The following is an 18771-nucleotide window of genomic DNA, read 5'->3' as shown; positions in this document are numbered from 1 at the left end:
ACAATCACATGCACACTGAGAGCCCAAGTTCAAAGACAGCTTGTTGAATCAAATCACAAGCAAAATTTGAGAACTAACAGAATTGGACAACACTACATTTGAAAAGTGCCTCTGATAATAATTATTTATCTGTTCTTGTTATACTCAACTTAAGTCATCCTACAGATTTCTAAGGTGTTTTGGAAGCTAACTGAACACATTTAAAGGGCAAGGATGGTTACAGCAGCTGAATTTATTCTACCAAAGCTGTAGGACCTACAAAAATTTAATTTGGCACATAAAATTGTGTTAATTTTATGTCTGGTAGGAACGTGTACTTCTGCATGCAGGTTAATGATTCGATACAAAAATTCACGTTTTTCATCATCAGTTACAGCCTAAATATTCAAAAGATCAATCAGTTCTGGACAAAACCAACCTTTGAGAGCTGTAAATGAGATCAAGTTTTGGAAAGCAATGAACACTCAGGCTCTGAAAATTAAGTCTAATTAAGTTTAGGCACTCAAAAATGGACACTTTCAAGACCATCAGACATTACATGTAGAGATAAAAGACAAAGTAACATGAGCAGTACAGAACTTGAAAAGACCAGAAGCTCTGCCTTTGATATTTTGTATGGCAGTCTGATTTATAGGTGAATGGAAGAAACTATGATGGGAAGCTAAAACAGATGTCATGGAACTGGGTTTTTTTAAAACAAGTATTATGCAATATCGTTGTTATAGACTGTGTAATATCATCATCTACCACACTTACATTACTGATGAGAGGTCACTCTTTTGTGTTATTCAAGAACCTAGACCACCCAAATAGCAAATCAAATGTAAAACTGAGAGACTTAGAACACATCTTGTAATTCCCCCATCTCTTTTTTAAAAAGAAGCATTTAAGAACAAGGACAAGACATCCAAAGGCCTACAAATTAAAATGCTGTCTAAATTTTGTAACATCACACCCCTCAATCTGTTCTTGTGGCAATCAAAAGATTTAATTTATTCTTTTGGATTCAACCTTAATGTATCTATAATCACTTCTTCATTTGTGGCATATGTAATACATCAACAAATATTGCAGTGTAGACACACACAAAGCAGAGATGTTGTTTAAAACACTTTGAAGGAGTACACCAAAGTATTGAAGAAGTAAATGTACAGCTTCTGTGACCTGTGTATTTCTTCAGCACGTACTTCCACATCCTTAGTTACCATCATAAAAATAACACAGAAGGGTCCAATCTTTTTTTCATTATTTAGTTCAAATCTATCTATAACTATTTGGTAAATTCCATTCAATTATGAATCTGTTTCCTTTTTTAAAGAATACACAGAGATTACAAATTATGTGAGGTTTACAAAATTGAGCTAATCACTTTAAAGAAACTGAAAGAAATTACAAGTAAAATGGCACTGACCTTAGTTACTTCCATTTGCAGGAAATGTTAGAGACTGGTAACATACATTTTTCAGAAATGGTACAGAAATTACTGAAACTGTTCCCAGACCTCCATCACCTTCACAGTAATAGTGCAGTATTGGTGTGCTTCTACTTTTATGATGTATAATCAATTTTCCTCCCTAACTGCTCCTGATTGTAGCTCTGCAGCAAGCACACTTGGAACTCTGGCTTTGAAAAAGTGTAACTTGAAGGTACGTGTGCTTCCACAAACATGATTTCTGTTGAGAAATGTGCCCTTCAGACTAGCTCTGCAGAAAATTGGCAGATGTTTGCTAAGGAACAAAACACCAAGGGGCCAATGGAACGTGGGTGAGAAGGCATAGGGAGGTAGAGCAAGGGTGATGCACAGTTACTGTCACCACTCTCCATGACTGGAAGCACATGCACGACACAGCACAAGGGACAACAAAGGTGCTAAAGCACATGGGTAGGTTCATCACCTTGAAAAAATTACATATAATAACTTATGGAGGTTATTTTATATGAAGCTGCAAATCATCAAGTTCTCAATTTTGACAAATTCCACAATTTACAAAGTGAAAAGGGGAACTTCAAGTAAATGGAAAAAAGACTGAGTGATCCTCCAGCACATCTATTTGAACACTGCAACATTGCACGGATGGGAACATTCTGCCAAAATGTCTCTTGTGTCCTTGAGCATTTTCCTTGACTCATTTCTGAGTTTCTGTGGCTGACATTTTTACAAAAACATAACACCAATGACACAAAGATTCTGGATGCTGCTTGGTCCCAGTGAAATCAATGAAACTTTGGCCATTTACCTGTATGGAGATGGCTTCATCTTCAACTTCGCATAAACAGGTCTATCTTACTCTGGTTCAATAACTTCCAATAAACAAAAGAAAGCAGCAAAGTTTAAGAATAACTATTCAATGCCTTATCTTTTATGTGGGTTTTTTTTTGTTACTCTTTCCTTCACTAGAAATAAGCAAATACATTTGAAATACCAGGACAAAGAGTTTCACCACAGACAACCTGGAAGGATCATCTCAATGTGCTGTTTCATTGTAAACACAAATTAAATAGTGACCAATTTAAAAAGATACTAGGTCTGACCTAGTAACTCTAGAAGTCCCTATGGCAAGAGCACACATCTAGTGCTAAGTATTAGTACCTACCTAGAAGTGCCTGAAACAAGCTGCTCTTAAAGATGCCCATCACCTTTCTGATGGCTTTTTTCAGTTGTTGCTCTTCTGGCTTCTTTAGTCTCTTACAGTATTCTTCCAGCAGCACCAAAGCTCGGTCAGTATCTAAAAATGAACAAGTACCAAAGAAAAAAAGAAAGAAAGAAAAAAGTTTTTTATTGGCTCTGGAAAGTATTTAAGTGTTCAAATATTAACTCCATATTTCTAAAGCCATTGTTCACACATGTAAGGAAAATTTACACCAAATGCTGTTGCCTCGTGCCATTAGCTGTATTCCTTCAGCAACACAGGCAAAAGGGAGAGATTCAGCTAACACCAAACCAGAAAGATTGCTGCAGATCTGAGATCTCCCTGCAAATGTAAAATGATCTTTTGAATGGCATCGACAAGAGTCCAACTTTCATTTATCCAAAACCAGCTGGAAGCTATGGAGTTTGGACCAAATTACAATTTGCAGAAGCTACAAAATTATAGACAATAACCATTATGGAGAGCCATGCAGGAAAGCTGGCCTTAAAACATATTCAGAGAAGACACTGAAGTGTTTGCTTGGCATCTGCAATACTCAGTTCTCTGAATAGCAAATGTGTATCTGAAAGGCAGGTGTTTGAGGGGGTTGTTGGTTTTTATTTTCTGTTCCCTCCCTACATCAAATTGCTATCTATCTCTTGAGTAAAAATGACATTTTGAGAGCAGAATTCCATTCATGTGTTGGCTCAAATGTAGCAATCCAGCCTTTCTGGAAGTGCTCAGAGAAAGAGAGCTTCATTTCTCCTACTGCTATTATCTTTGTTTAGTCACTTGCCAAGAGCATGAGTGACGCATAAAATTGTATGAAAACCAAATATCACCATCTTACATATAAGAAAATAGAGAAATATGGGGTATAAGACTTCATCTTCATCCTAACTATCTCACAGAAATGTCCACACATAAGTACACAGAATTATGGCACTGAGATATCTGCACACACTTTTGTAATTATACCGCCTCCAAATTTGCAATAAGATTAACAAACAGTAATAAAAATACAATTTATTTCTAGTGAAAGAAGTTCCTCAATATAAATCTCTTACAGTAGAGTTCAGTGCAAGCTTCATTACCGGGATAAATTCAGAATCCTTAGTTAGATTAAACTCAATAAAGTTGGAAAATCAAAATAGCTGCTCTCACACTTTTTTCTAAGTGAAATAAAACTACATAAAAATGGATCATCTTTGCTTGTCCAAGGATCTTCAACACGATCCCTGTAGCTTGGGCCTTGTGGTGTGACAATTAGGTGAGTTCACAGTAGAGGCAGAAACATTAGTTGTATTCTGGAAGTTGATAATATTCTCAAATAAAAAGGGGGAAATATTTCATAAATTATTAATGTTTAAGAAGATGTAATTTGTTTGTTTGTTTGTTTCACCTCACTGAAATTCTGGCTGGTCACAAGCATTTTACCAGAGAAATGAAAAATATAATTAATAAGGAGTGATGCTATTTAAATGCATGTGTGTGTATATATATGCACACAGATATACATACCCAAAAAATTATGTATATATCACACATATATGAAGATTAGGGAGCATTTTACGGCAGTGCAGACATTTATAAAATGAAGCAGTTCAAAGTTCTCTGCTTCAATCACACCTTGAGGGGGTCTCCTAGAGGAATCCCTTCTTTCTATGAGAGCTGTCCTGGGGCAGGTAAGGGTGAGGCAATTGCCTTGCTTGCACCTAAAGGCACTTAATCACAGAATCTTAGGGGTTGGAAGGGACCTCGAAAGATGATCCAGTCCAACCCCCCTGCCAGAGCAGGATCACCCAGAGCACATCACACAGGAATGTGTCCAGGTGGGGTTTGAATGTCTCCAGAGAAGGAGACTCCAAAACCTCTCTGGACAGCCTGTCCCAGGGCTCTGTCGCTCTCACAGGAAATAAGTTTTTTTCTGATCTTTATGTGGAACCTCCTATGTTCCAATTTGCACCCATTGTCCCTTGCCCTGTCACTGGACATCACTGAAAAAAGCCTGGCTCCATCCTCCAGACACTCACCCTTAAACAGAATTATAAACATTGATGAGGTCGCCCCTCAGTCTCCTCTTCTCCAAGCTAAAGAGACCCAGGTCCCTCAGCCTTTCCTCATAAGGGGGATGTTCCACTCCCTTCATCGTCTTCATGGCTCTGTGCTGGACTCTTTCAAGCACTTCCCTGTCCTTCTGGAACTGAGGGGCCCAGAACTGGACACAATACTCCAGATGCGGCCTCACCAATGCAGAATAGAGTGGGAGGAGAACCTCTTGACCTACTAACCACACCCTTTCTAATACACCCCAGGAAGCCATTGGCCTTCTTGGCCACAAGGGCACATTGCTGGCTCATGGTCATCCTCCTGTCCACCAGGACCCCCCACTTAAGGCCCACTTACAACCTACAGAGAGACATAAGCTCTTTTAAAGGCCAGGTCAGAATACCTGGGCAGGGCTCCCATCAAGGATCACCCAAATGAAAAGCATAGCCTCAAAGTTATGGGTCCAGGTGTGATATGGTTGGAATATTCTGTGTACCTATTCATATTCGACATATGAGCTCAACTTCTTTTCCATGGAAAACCTCAATCACAATGTACCTTCCACTGACTTCATAAGCATATCTGACCCACCTGTGACACCTGTGCTTTCACCTACGTACTGGCTCCTGTCTGCAGAATCATTAGCTAATAGCTTAAAGCAAGGGTTGGAATCAGGCATCCATCTTCCCCCCAATATACACAGGCATATGCAAAGAACACATGATTATTTATAATCATACAAAGCAGAGAGTGATGGAAAACCACTGCAGAGTATCCAGGAGTGAGGTCACTTTTCAGAAGTGGACCAGCTGAGAAATGGGGAAGCGGGGATTTAAATGCCTGTCTCCCTTTGGGAACCACACAAGGGACACCCAACCACTAGTCCTTCTTTCTTAGTCATGTGGTGAGGCATCCTGACATGCTTCATTAATCATTCCTCCCCCAAAGTGTATGGTTCTTATTTTAAAAACAGCTAGAAAAAGTAGCATCCTTTGGGAGTATGAGCAGAGTTTTATTTTCATTTTATTTATTACTTTTCAATTAATCACGATGAAAAAAATGCTACTCTTGCTTGACCCAAAACCAAGTCCTAAAATCTACAAACTGAACAACGAGCAAGAGTTCTAAAGTTAACTCTAAATCCCAGCTAAATCCCAGATCAAGTAATTGTCTTCCTGCCTGATTTTCCTCTCTAGCTTTAATAGGATACATTAATTTTTACTCCCTCACTGAGCTCCTGCATGGAGTTACAGGTTTTTCCTGCACAGTTGGACTCAGCAGCAATATATCTAGTTTTCCAAATAATCTGTAGTGTCCTGGGAGATCCAGCCACCCCCAAACTGACCTGATTTTTCTGAAAGCCACCACTGATGTTCTGATATCAACTGGAAACACAGTTTGACTAAGAGTATCACAGCACGTCAGGGAAGGTGTGGTAACCACTGCTACTGGGGTTTATGAGGACTATTTGAATCTCTAGCCATCCTGGCATCAGACTAGGTTTTCAAAAAAGCAACCTCCAGCCTTCTTGACAAACTTCAGTGGTTATGAATAACTTGGGACCAGAACTTCACATGGATTTGCACAGTATCCAGCACAGCGGGGCATAATCCTGTTCAGCAATGCCACACAACATCCATACCTCTGCACAACAACCAAACAGGAATATGAAGTAGACCAGTGATATGGCATGTTTGAAGAAAACTAAGTAGTCCCTCCAAGATGATAATCATCTTCAACTGCCAGTTATACCCAAAGCAGATGGGGACAATCAGAACTTTGCCTTTTGGGACTGCCTGACAGCTACAAAGTTTAAATAATACTGCAAGAACTGATTGCCTGGATTGAAGCACAATAGACAAATAAGAACCACATTCCCTGTGACCCAAATTAAACCAAAGTTTCTGAAGCTGAATCCATACACATTCTTCTCATCAAGAACAGCAGATGGTGGTTTTCATGAAGGACTGGATCATTCTGTGCATGGGATGGCAGTATCCAGTGGAGCACACAAATCATTTGGAGCAGCCAAAATAAGTCTTGTACCTTACAGTCAGAGTGTATCAAAAACACATCCAAGAAATTTTTTTTCTATGAAACCACAATTCTTCAGTGCTTCCACCAAAATCAAATTCAAGCAAGACCATAAATCCACTGAGCAGACAACTCAATGTCCCAAGTTGTGGGCCTCTGTGTTGATCATTGATAGGTCCTTTGCCTGCTAACAAAAGACCACTAAAAAGTCAGTATCACTTGGATATAGATCTAGATCTTCTTCCCATTTCTTTGCATATTATGATACTATTTTCAAAATTGATTCTATTGGCTTTGAAAGATGACTTTGACAAGAACCATTCAGAAGATAGTCCCACAAAAGCTCACATATATTCTAGACAGTATGTGTCTAGAATAAGAAATAATAAGAAAATTTTCTTTAATTTTATAATAAGAAAATGTCTTATTATATAAGAAATAATTATATTATAATTATTAATTATAATAATAATTAATATTAATAAGAAATAATAAGAAAAATTTCTTTAAGGATAAAACAGAGTTTATGGTGCCACAGTATCTTGTCCAGGAGATGACGGATTAACTCAAACTAACCAGCAAATAGGATGGCCACAAGGTTGATCAGAGGACTGGAGGACCTACCAGATGAGGAGAGGCTGAGAAAACTGGGTTTGTTCAGCCTTGACAGAAGAAGCCTTTGGGGAGACCTTATTACCATGTTCCAGTACTTAAAGGGTGGCTACCAAGAAGATGGAGTCTCCCTATTTACAAGGAGTCACATGGAAAATACAAGGGGTCATGGGCACAAGTTGCTCCTGAGGACAGAAGAGGCAATTTTTTCCCCGTGAGAACAGTCTCCCAAGGGAAGTGTTAGATTGCCCCACTGTGGACCATTTTAAGTCTCAGCTTGACAGGGGGCTGAGCTATCTCATATCAACTACAGTATTACCTAGAAAGGTTGAACCAGATGATCCTTGAGATCCTTTCCAATCTGGCATTCTATGACTCTATGATTCTATGAACAATTCCGTAGATCCTATTGCTCAGTCACCATAATTTTTAAACAGTTCACAAATGTTGGTGGTTTGCATTACTCATCAGGGAACGGGCAACCAGAAATAATGTGATACTGAAAGAAAACTGTAGATTAGTAACTTTGCTTATTGAAATTATCTGGAAGACTTTTTCCACCCTCAATCTAAAGTTTTACCACACATGAAGTTGATTTAATTTTTCCTCTACAGAACGAGTCTCTGTTTAAAGTAATCTATTGATCTATAAAAGAATTTTTAAAAAGGCAAATCCTTTCCTTGGGGTTATTATTCTAAGCCACACTTTATAATCCTCACACTTTACAGACACCCTTTTATGTAATGTAGGTTATTAAAGCTTCATTATTATAGAAAATACACTGCTAATACTACCCAAGTCATATTTGAATGAAACACAGCATCACTGTAAATTCCAGAGAAAAGATTTCTCAGGGATACTGTCAACAAGAGATGAAGCCGTTCCTACCAGCAGGTACAAAGTAATGCACACGGCTCATACAACATGACTTCTATAGGAACAGCTATAGGATACAGGAAAGAGTTCTTCTCAATATCTCCCTGATGTTACTCAAACCATTTATTCTTCAGATGAGTGAAATATATGTGGTCTAAGGTAATTTAGGAATACCTATGGGCTTCAATAACTAAATTGGAAAAGATTTTACTAACAGGATCAATTTAAAGTATACAGGGAAGATAAAGCTAATTCAAAACCAATCTCCAAGAAGTTCCGTTTGTGAAACCTATTTTCAAGCTCTTGTTATTCCTTCTGGCCATAGTAAAGGCACTTAGACCAAACTCTATATGCACCCCTATACAATATCAGCCAGGATCAATCACTGGTTTTGCAGATAAATTGCTATGCTTTGAACACCTGCAAGTCTGCCAAGGGCATCTGCTGCCTTCCACAGGAATCACAGAATCATGGAATAGAATCACAGAATGGTTAAGGCTGGAAGGGACCTTAAAGACCATCAGGGTCCAACCTCCCTGCTATGAGGAACTAGACCACTTTGCACAAGGCCTCAATGATCCTGAAGTGTGATCCTGTCACCCAACTCTTTCTACACAGCAAGGTAGCTCAGAAGATGCAGACTGAAAAGCAATACAATTCCAAACCCATTGAGGAGCTGGAAACTTCTGCCTTGCATGTGCAAGAAATCACAGTCAGCTGGTTAACAACATCCTGCACCAAAACAAAGCAGTATGGGGCAGTCATTGCCTCTCACGGAACATCAAGCCTACAAAAGCCTGTGCACAAGTGTAGGATCCTTGCATCCTTGCATTTCTTTCCTCCCATTGGCATTAGAGTTTGTGAATTAAAAGACTCTTGCAGTGCAATGGTATCGAAAAATCTTGACTTAACAGAAATATTATTTCATCAGTGAGAAATGTTTAACATTAGCTGACGTCTAACCATAGCTGCCTTGACAGGATTAAGGGTGTTTTTAATTTCTATTTCTTTTCTGTTTCTTTGTTTCCTAATTGTATCTGCTCCCTTTCTGAAGAGGGTTTTTATTTATTTTCTGACTTGCAAAGTCTACGCCGTAAGTATCTTTTTAAAGAAGAACACACCAACACATTTCAGGAGACCCTTTCCATCTTCTGGACGACCAGAACTGGGAAAATGTAGGGCACTGAAATTGGAAAAGGCATGAAGAACGGGGGAGGAAAAACACAGCAGCCAAAATAGAAGTGAGAAATTAAATCAGAGCACCAGGAAAGAGAGTAGAGTTTTCTCAGTGAACTTTGATAACTTTAGAAGAAAAGGATCTTAAAAGGTACTTTTACTTTTGAAGCGTTCACACCTTCATTTAGATGACCACTGACAAAAAAGCCAGAGGTCTGAGCAAACACTGTTCCCTGCCTCAATTATTTTAAGATCTCTTGCTTCGAACCTCTGTATTTTAAAATTTTGAACCTGTATTTTAAAATCTGCAGTTTGTAAACTGGAAGTATAAGCCAGATAAAGTTTAGAAATAAACACAAGAAACAGTACACTAAGATGGCTGAGGAAAACGCATGCTGTAGGCTCCAATGCTTCAGAAGGCCAGACAACTATTAGACAAATGACAACCGTAAAATATTTACATCTAAACACAAATATGAGGTGTAAATTAATCTAGCAGATTGCACAGAGGGAAAGCAGACAGGGAATATGTTGCCCTGTACAAACCAGAAAGCTCTCAGCATCTCAGGCTCTTCGTGTCCCCAATAGGACTTTAATGAGCTGTTAAGAAAAGGCAACATATGGGTAATGCAGCCTTGAGGAAACATAAGGCATTACATATGTGACAAGTACTAACACCCAGTGTGATGAGCACTCGCAACAAACAAGCAAAAGGGTTAAAAATAACAGCTCCTGAGAGTACACATGACACATAAACCCATCTTCTGTCTTGCTAGGGAAAACAAGTGGACAGAAAAAGAGAGGTTTAATTGGGATTACCAGGCAGACTTATTTCTGGGGTTTCAGCTTTTTGGAACCAGATCAGCATACAGAGGACACAGAGAAGACTGACACGTGTATGATTACTCTTGAGCCAGTGGAGAGATTCTTTCAAGGAGCTATAATTAAAGTTAAGGTTGCACTCTGAGTTGCCCTTGCTTTCACTTAACTGTAAGAAGTGTAACATCCCTAAATTACCTGTAGCCTTGGTGAGTTCTCTGCACAGGCTGCTTTCCCACAAAACACAAATTTAGGAATGGTCTAGTTTGAAGTGATGTTATTCTAGACCTTATGCTGTAGGCAGACAAGAAATGGGCCCAATACACTTTGAGGAGAACTGCTATGCAAGTACCACAGCACATTTCACAGAACAAGGCAATACTGTGTGCTCAGGTATATCACAGCAAAACTAGGCACCCAAATGTCAAGGGAAACTGGACTAGAGTAAGGAGGATGGGCAGCTCTGTGCTGAACAGTTCTAACATGCAGTTGCACAACCAAACAGTGCAAAAGGCAGCCAGCAAACAGCAGAAGCTGCACAGCAGTCTCCTGTCACAGAGCACTGATTTGTGCAGATGACGCAACGAAGAGCTGAATGGTCTGCGAGTCAGATCACTGTGAGGGGCAGGAGCTGTGCTATGATGTGTCAGCTGAATTCTCTGAGAAACAGAAATTACAGACACATGGAGCCTATAAGAGCCCTGGTAGGTTTTCAGTTTGCCTCCCTGCTGTGCAGGATTTATATCCATCCCACAGATGCCTAACTTCACCGGTACCTTCTACAAAGTCCACAAGATCCTTCATCATCTAACTCCACTGCTTGAAGGTTCTAGTGCTTTGGGGTTTTTTTCTACTATGTAATGTACATTTTTGTTTGCTATAAATCAGGGCAACTACTTCTTGTCATCCAGATGTCAATGCAGAAAGCAAACCATTATTCCCTTTATAGCCTCTTCTATATTGTGTGACTTGTCGTGTCCCTCCCCTGCTCAGTCTCCTTCCTAGGTTAAACAGCTCCATCCCCTGCAACTTTTGTACACTGCTTACATTTCCAAAGCCTGTTCTTTTCTTTTCTGGAATTCAATTTATCTTAAAGCACAGTCTCTAAACTTTGGCTGAAAGCCCAGGAATGCCAGAGAACACTGACTGGTGGATGGAGTTGTGTCAGTTGTAGGAATCATCACCCACACAAATGACCAGGGAATTGAGGATAATAAGAGTGCTTGGGTTCTTGCTAATAATCAAACTTGTATCTAATTTACTATAAGTAAAAATGGTTCCTTACAAAAAATTCCAATTATAAATTAGTTGTAATGTAAGGTCGTTGTCTACATATCTTCATGCTTGATTTTACAACATATAACCATAAATCTCGTATGTTAAACTTCTACCTTTAAATACTTTTTAATTTTTAACGTATTTCTTGAAACTTAACTAAATGTACTTACCCAGGGAACAGGGTAACTATATAAAGATTAGTTAGTCACTGGCTCAGCATAAAATCACAAACTTTTCTCCAGCAAATTACAATTCTTCTCCTGTAAATGACAATTAAATCTTTTAGAAATCCTTAGTATTCAAGTGTGTAATCTGTTCATTTTCTGCTTTACCATAACAAGGAAGAGCTCACTCTGGGACCTGGATTCTTCTTCCTACCATATCACTTCTCTTCAGGAAGCACAGAAGGGCTTCAGCAACTGCTGGCATCAACTGCTCACCCCACCAGAGCCCTTCCTTTTGTTCAATGAACTCTCTTGTCTCCCAGCCCTGCTGAAGGTAATGTGGAGCTTGATTGCAAATCATCCTTTCTCAAATTGTTGTGGCCTGGCTAGGCAGACTGTTTGTGTCTCAGACAGTAGAGTGAGCAGACTCTGGAGCCCTGAGACTCCTTCTGTAACTGGAGAAACTCTGCAAACACAACTAGCTTCACCTGAACTACTTCTTTCTGCATTTCAAGTGTCACAATGTTAAAATCTAGGTGTATGAATGCTGATACTAAATCAACAATGTAAATATGAAGACAGAATGAAAAATGAAGCCACAAACCCCCCAAATGATGTAGAATCAAATTAAAATATCTTATTTATGAAGCAGAATAAATGTAAATTGACATCTTAACAGTATAAAACTATTAAAGAGCCCTGCTTTGAAGAGCTTACAATCTAATTTTATATAACACACAAAACTAGTGCAACTTGATGTGTAGTTGCAAGAGTTAAAATAGAAGTTACACATTTAATATAGCTGCTGTGTTTTGGCTTTTGTTGTTTGTTTTTTTTTTTGCTTTAAGAGAATAGTCAACATCAGAATTAAGATAAATGTGAAAACTGGAATGAGAGAGAAAGCTAACAAAAAACCTGTCTGTTCAGGACTAAATAACTTCCCACCTCATACATACAACCTCATTATATCACATGAAAGAAAGCAATGTGGAATTAAGAAAACCCAGATATAATTCAGTACACTAACTTTTTCTAGTGATGCAAAAAAGTAAAATGGAATGAGATTAAATCACCTTTATTTATTACCAAAATATGCATTGTGCTCTTACATCTTCTCACATTCATGTTTGAATTTTTAATTTAAGAACCTTTGTACTAGACTAGAGTCTCTGAATTAAGAGACAAAACACATGCCTCCAGGCAACAACAGAAAATTAATTCTACATTCTGGACACTAAACAACTGAATCTGTAGATCTGCAAAGTTTGGTTTGGGGTTTGTTTGTGGTGGTTTGGGGTGTTTTGGGTGTTTTTGTTAAAAGCACAGCTCAGCAGGCATCCATCTGCAAGACAGGAGGATTGTAGTACACAGCACCTAGGACTTAATCAGAAAGTGACTTGAATTATTCCACTGCAGCATAATGCAATATATGCCATATAGCCAGGGAAGAGATGAGCCTTGTAACACATAAAACAGTGGTTTCTGTTTGTAAAATCATAAATTGCCCAGATTCCCTCTTTCCAGGAAACTACTGATTCAGTTCCCTGATAAATGTGTTTTGGAGGAAGCACTGACCTCTTCATCCCAAAAGTGAAGACAGACTTAAGAACTTTTATACTAACTTGTCCTGGTGAAGAGAGTTTAAAACCACCAAAAGCTCCTCTAGATCACAGCCATTGGGAAAAAAAAAAACCACACACACACAAAAAAACACACACACACACACACAAAAAACAAAAACAAAAACAAAACCACCACAACAAAAAGCAACCAGTAAATGGTTTCTTCATATATTTTGTATGTTGTTTACTACTATCCTCACCCATCAGGTCAAGGTAGCTTTGCTGGCTATTTCTGGGATGAATATGGAAAGAGAAAAAACATGATCTTTATTTAAATAAAAATGTTGTTTGGCACTGTTTTAATCTACAGTAAATAAAAGAAGATACCATAGTGAAACAGACCTTAAATACTTGCAAGAAGCAAGAACCTGGTATGACCGACCAAAATAAGCAAATTTGAGTAAGGCAGATTTTTCTCATTTTGCTGAAGCAGGGACTGCAAAACCATCTTTTATCACATTTGGCCACTAGTTACAAAATCAGCTTTTTCTCCATGGTCACCCTCTGACATCTATCTTGGCCATCTGGAACAAATTCAGAAGGAAAAGAAGAGAGGATGAGAAGGAGAAAAAATACGCTTATAATGCAAGACACCATTACTTCTACTGAGTGCAATATGCACTTAACAGGAACTGCAGAGAGGATGCACAGCTGCCTCTTGTGTCTGTAACACCATGGTTGCCTCCAGTTCTAGTGACTAACAGTACAATAATTTATAACAGGTTTTTTCCCCACAAAAATAATGAGTAGTGTTAATTTATAGCAAACACACATTGGCTGTCATTAAGTATCTCAGACAGGGAGATGTTTTTTTCCACTAGAATTTGTATGAGAGACTTAGATATCATCTAACTGAGGCAAGTGAGTTAGTGTGGTTACCTCAAGTTCCCTCTATGGTCTATGGGAAGAGAGAAGATGATGAGTGTCAAGAAGACACTTCACATCTTAGGTGAGTTTAAACGCCCTTTGAAGGCAGATCTCTGTCTGCTGACCAAAGCAGCCCTCCAGGGCAACAAGCTGGGCACCTTACATAGGTGAGGCAACTAAGATGGGATGGATCTGTGTTAATCATCTGACAAACACCAGAACAATGGTAGAGCTGGAAAAAGAATATAAATATCACTATTTTGCTATTCACTTCGCTTTGAAGCCTGCATTTACAGAACAAAGACTTGTTCTGTATTATGCCTACTCCTATAGTCCTTTTGTGTGCAAAATGCACTGTTTCTCACAGAGTCAAAAATGGTTGGCTGGAAAGAGATTACTGCCCTAAAAGCAGCTACACCTTTAAACTAAAGCGTTATGGTGAAAGTTGGCAAAGTTTGGGCAACAATTTTCTGCCATTTGTTTAACTCCTGAAAAACTAAAATTGTTCATTCCACAGTCTGTAAACATAACCTACAACTTTACACTGTAACAACTCAGAGGTTTCGGAACAGAACCTGGAGTGAAAAATGTGTCCTTTTAGCCATGCTAGCCTTCTCAGTATTTGAGAATATTCATTCAGCAACTGAAGGGACAAAAAGCTTGTAATACCAACAAGTTATTAGAAGAAAAAGAGAAATAAAAATATCTAATACATGCTGGATTTCCTGCTGTAAGGAGCCTACAACTACATTCATTAACATTTCTGAGCACAGAAAGTTATAAATTTAAATTAAAATGTTATTACCTAAAAATAAAATGCCACATTTATAGAGATTTAGTGCACAAAGAACTTCAAGGCATTAATGGGAGCTAGTCTGGTCCTTTCTGAACTTTGCTTTACAAGTTCCTGCTGAGTTGGCTTTAGACCTCTTCCTTTCAACAGACCAGCCACATAAATAGCATTGCCACTACAGACTCTACCATTTCAGAAAGCAGATCTGTTAGATTCTTCTAAATGGCACAGGACTAGTCCATGTGGGATCAGATTGAGACGTTTTAATTCTTGACATTGATGTGCTTAATAAAACACATCCTTGAAAACATTTATTTATATAAGAGGCATGATGAAAAAAGTTATTCCATGACAAGCAGATTCAGCATGTCTTTATAAACTGGATACAAGGTGAAGGGAGTCAAGATGGTATTAACAGCACCCCACAGGTTTCATCTGGCCAAAGATACAATTCCACTCACTCTCAGAGACAGGAGGTGGGATGAGGGCAGTATCAATCCCAACATCCAAGTAGCTCTTACTGTCTAGACATAGATAGATGTGTAAAGAGTCTCGAAGCACATGTGGAGCCAGGCACCTAGATGTGGGGGCTCTTGCCATCTCCATGTGAATCACAAGTAGGGTTCCAACACTGGAATCTGGTCTCCATCACAGAGGAGGATGGATCTAATTAGTTCTTTCCACCACTGTGAAAGACATGAATGAATTACAGTAACATTTTACACTCTTAACTATTCCACAGATGAGTCTGAAATATATGCAATTACAGATCTAAATATAGTCCCTTACAGTTAGCAGAAATCAATGTGGCTAAGTAACTCTGGGAGGGGTGGAGAGAAGACATGTAAAAACACACAAAAACTTGACCTCTCTTAGTAACCGGACTTCACTTCTTCTGTATGGTAGCACTATTTTACTTTGAAGCAAAGCTTTCCTCAAGAAGTTCCATAAATTCATAGTTGTCTTTAAACATATCCCTGTTTGCTTGTGAAAGTAAAGTAAAAACGAAATGAAAATAATTAATATATTTACTTCTCAAATTTGTTCATCCCACATCATCTCTAAATAGCCCCAGCCGACAAATCATTTTGTAACTAAAATCAAATGTCTGGTTTGATTAAAAAATTTTCAATGTACCTAAGTGAAAGACGAACACCCCAAACCAAATGAGAATAGTCGTTTGTTTAATCACATAGCAATAGTGAAATAATCCATACAATGTCTTGTCCCTTATCTAAAGGGAACACATTCAGTGTCTGCAGGGTATTCCATTCTCCCTTTCCAGCCCTCTTTTTTTTCCCCTGACTCTGACAGCAAGCCTGCCAACTCTGTGAGTATTCCTCAGGATGTGGAGCCTTATTTCCCTTCAGAATGGAGTGAGAAAACAAAATCTTTTCACCCTAGCAAATCAATGACATACTGACACAACCATGATCAGAACCAAGAGCAAGCCTTTTTTTTCCACATCCATAAGAAACCAATGCCTCCTTTAAGCTACATGGTTTTTACTAGTAAGTAAATTATATTTTTCCTGACTAAACAGGCCTAGGCTTTTAAATGCAAGAGGCAGACATTGTATCAAACAGTAAAGCATAAATTTGGTCCAAAATTATGTGAAATGTGAAGACCAGTACTGGATGTGAGAGTTCTTTCAAAGGCAGATTCTCAAAATGCATTCACTGTTCTTTAGAAAGACCCAGAATGGGTCAATGCCAAAGAAAGCAGTGCTCAGTAACAACTTCCAGTGATAAATATCAGGATATTTTAAAACTTGTTTTTACAGGTTTCTCTGTCTCAAGACTGATTTTAGGAGAATATTTTTACTAAATCCAAAACAGCAACAGAGAGAGAAGTGCTGAAAGGGAAAAGGATAATCCTGTCCTTAATGCTGCCAATGAAATACATCCTTTTGCAGAGGCTAAAGAGAGTATCCCACTGAGATTTCTACAGATGAGCACGGGAGAGAACAGTAGACATGAACTCCCAAATACAGAAGACCAGAAAGGGAAAATAAATCATCAACAGATATATGAAACTAGTTAGACAAAAAGTGCTGTCACAAAGCATGAAACAAATAAATGGGGGGGGGGGGGGGAAACCAACAGGAAAAAATCCGCTCAATCTCCCTAATATTCATAGGAGTATTAGGGATTACTTGCAACAATAGATATTTCTTTTTCAACAGTAGCATGTTTCAAGTTGCCAGCAAGGTTTTAATTACATTTAGAAAGTTAAAGTAAATTGCATGAACTAGAAAATTGTCATTCAAAATAATAATAAAGTTGCTGATTAGCTAACGTTTTAAATCCTTCAATTTATATGCTTAAATACATTTTTAAGGATATCTTTTTAGTACTCAAATACATTCACACTGGCAACTTCGATACACTGACTGATGTGACAGTTTAAAGTATTTCTAGGAGGATATTCAGATCTCTTTGAGTTCGTATTTTCTAATTGCCAAAATACATATCCTTGTAAGACAGAAGAAATTAAAGCCTTGACGTACATTAATACTGATCCAGACTGTCATGAAACAAACAGGAAATCCACAGATTTTTAGGGCCAGAAGGGACTGCTGTGATTGCCAGCCTAACTTCCTGCACAAAGGAGCGCAGAAGAGTTCACCCCAAAAAATCCTACAAGTATTTTGTACCTGAATTACAGCTAAACATCTGCACAGAAATATCCCCAGTGCAAACCTCCTAAATCAGGATTAAGGCTTAAAACATGTGAAGTCTTAATTTTGCTTTTGTGAACAGGTAGAGCATACAAGCCTCACCAGAACCTCAGGGTGACATGTTCACAGCACAGCAGGATGAATTATTAAGGGATGGTATTCCTTCACACACCTTCCCATCTTTACTACATATAATTCTAATTACATGAATGACAATATGACTCATTAAAATATTTCGGTCTGAAAATTCATTTCTACTCTCTCATCTGTTAAAATTCAACCATAAAATCCCATTTATTGCTTTTTGTAGGAAAATAATTCTGGCAGTCAGCGTGTTTTTATCATTATTGACACAGTAAATTTTAACTCAAAACAAACGCTGTTATTCCTGCAAGGAAAAGCATCCACAGTCACAATGACTAAATCCCCTTTTCTGTTGTGTAACATTCACTTTTTGCTCCTTCTCCCACATTTTGGTATCATAAGATCCAGGGATATATCAGATCCAGGGACATCTGGATAGATGAGCTGAACAGAAACCGTTCACATGCCATTTACTCTATGAGCATAACATGAAAATTTAAATCACTGTCAAATTTGCAGGGAGCCAGAAACAACCTAAAGTCCACAAGTGTTTTCAGAGTAAGATTTCAACCTCTTACATTCCCCAATTCTTGTTTGAACTCTGGAAACCACATTTTCCAATGCTGTCTCTATACTTTTTGCAATCACAAACTTTAGGAAGGAAGGGGCAAAATGTAAGGCTGGTTGTATTTTCTTAAATGCTGCCATACAACCACTCATTAATATAGTATAGTATTGTTTTAAAGCATGGAAATGGAAGTTAGTTAAAATTACACTTCAAAAAAACACCTTCAAAACACAGCCCTCATAACTTTTATTTAAAACTAGCCTTGAAACTCAGTTTATTTATGCTGCTATTGATGGCTGATGTTTATCTGCCAAACATGTAAAGAATAGATAACAGACTAAGTCCAGGATTTTAAAATTCATTAGTGTTTGTAAGAGAGGCTTCTCACAATGTTAAATGCCAAGCTTTTCCCTTGGTGTCTGTTCAAGATCTCCAATGGCTGATCTTTGCAAAAATACCTATTTGAGGCTGAATTTGAATCTTAAAACACAGCACAAAAATACTTTTTTTTTTTAAAGT

The 18771-nt window shown here is 38.2% G+C and overlaps 1 protein-coding gene across 1 annotated transcript in view; it reads right to left on the bottom strand.

Annotated features, from left to right (window-relative positions):
• The window catches only part of DLG2 (discs large MAGUK scaffold protein 2), a 1033121-nt gene that overhangs the window by 1012324 nt on the left and 2026 nt on the right, over positions 1–18771 (bottom strand). The window contains exon 3 of the mRNA XM_051620514.1: positions 2595–2726. Coding sequence (XP_051476474.1) covers positions 2595–2726 — 132 coding nt within the window. The remainder of the gene's footprint in view (positions 1–2594; positions 2727–18771) is intronic.

This window comes from Apus apus, chromosome 1 (assembly GCF_020740795.1).
Source record: "Apus apus isolate bApuApu2 chromosome 1, bApuApu2.pri.cur, whole genome shotgun sequence".
Taxonomy (NCBI): Eukaryota; Metazoa; Chordata; class Aves; order Apodiformes; family Apodidae; genus Apus; species Apus apus.
Note: the sequence above shows the minus strand (reverse complement) of the source record. Positions and strands in the feature narration are given on the sequence as shown.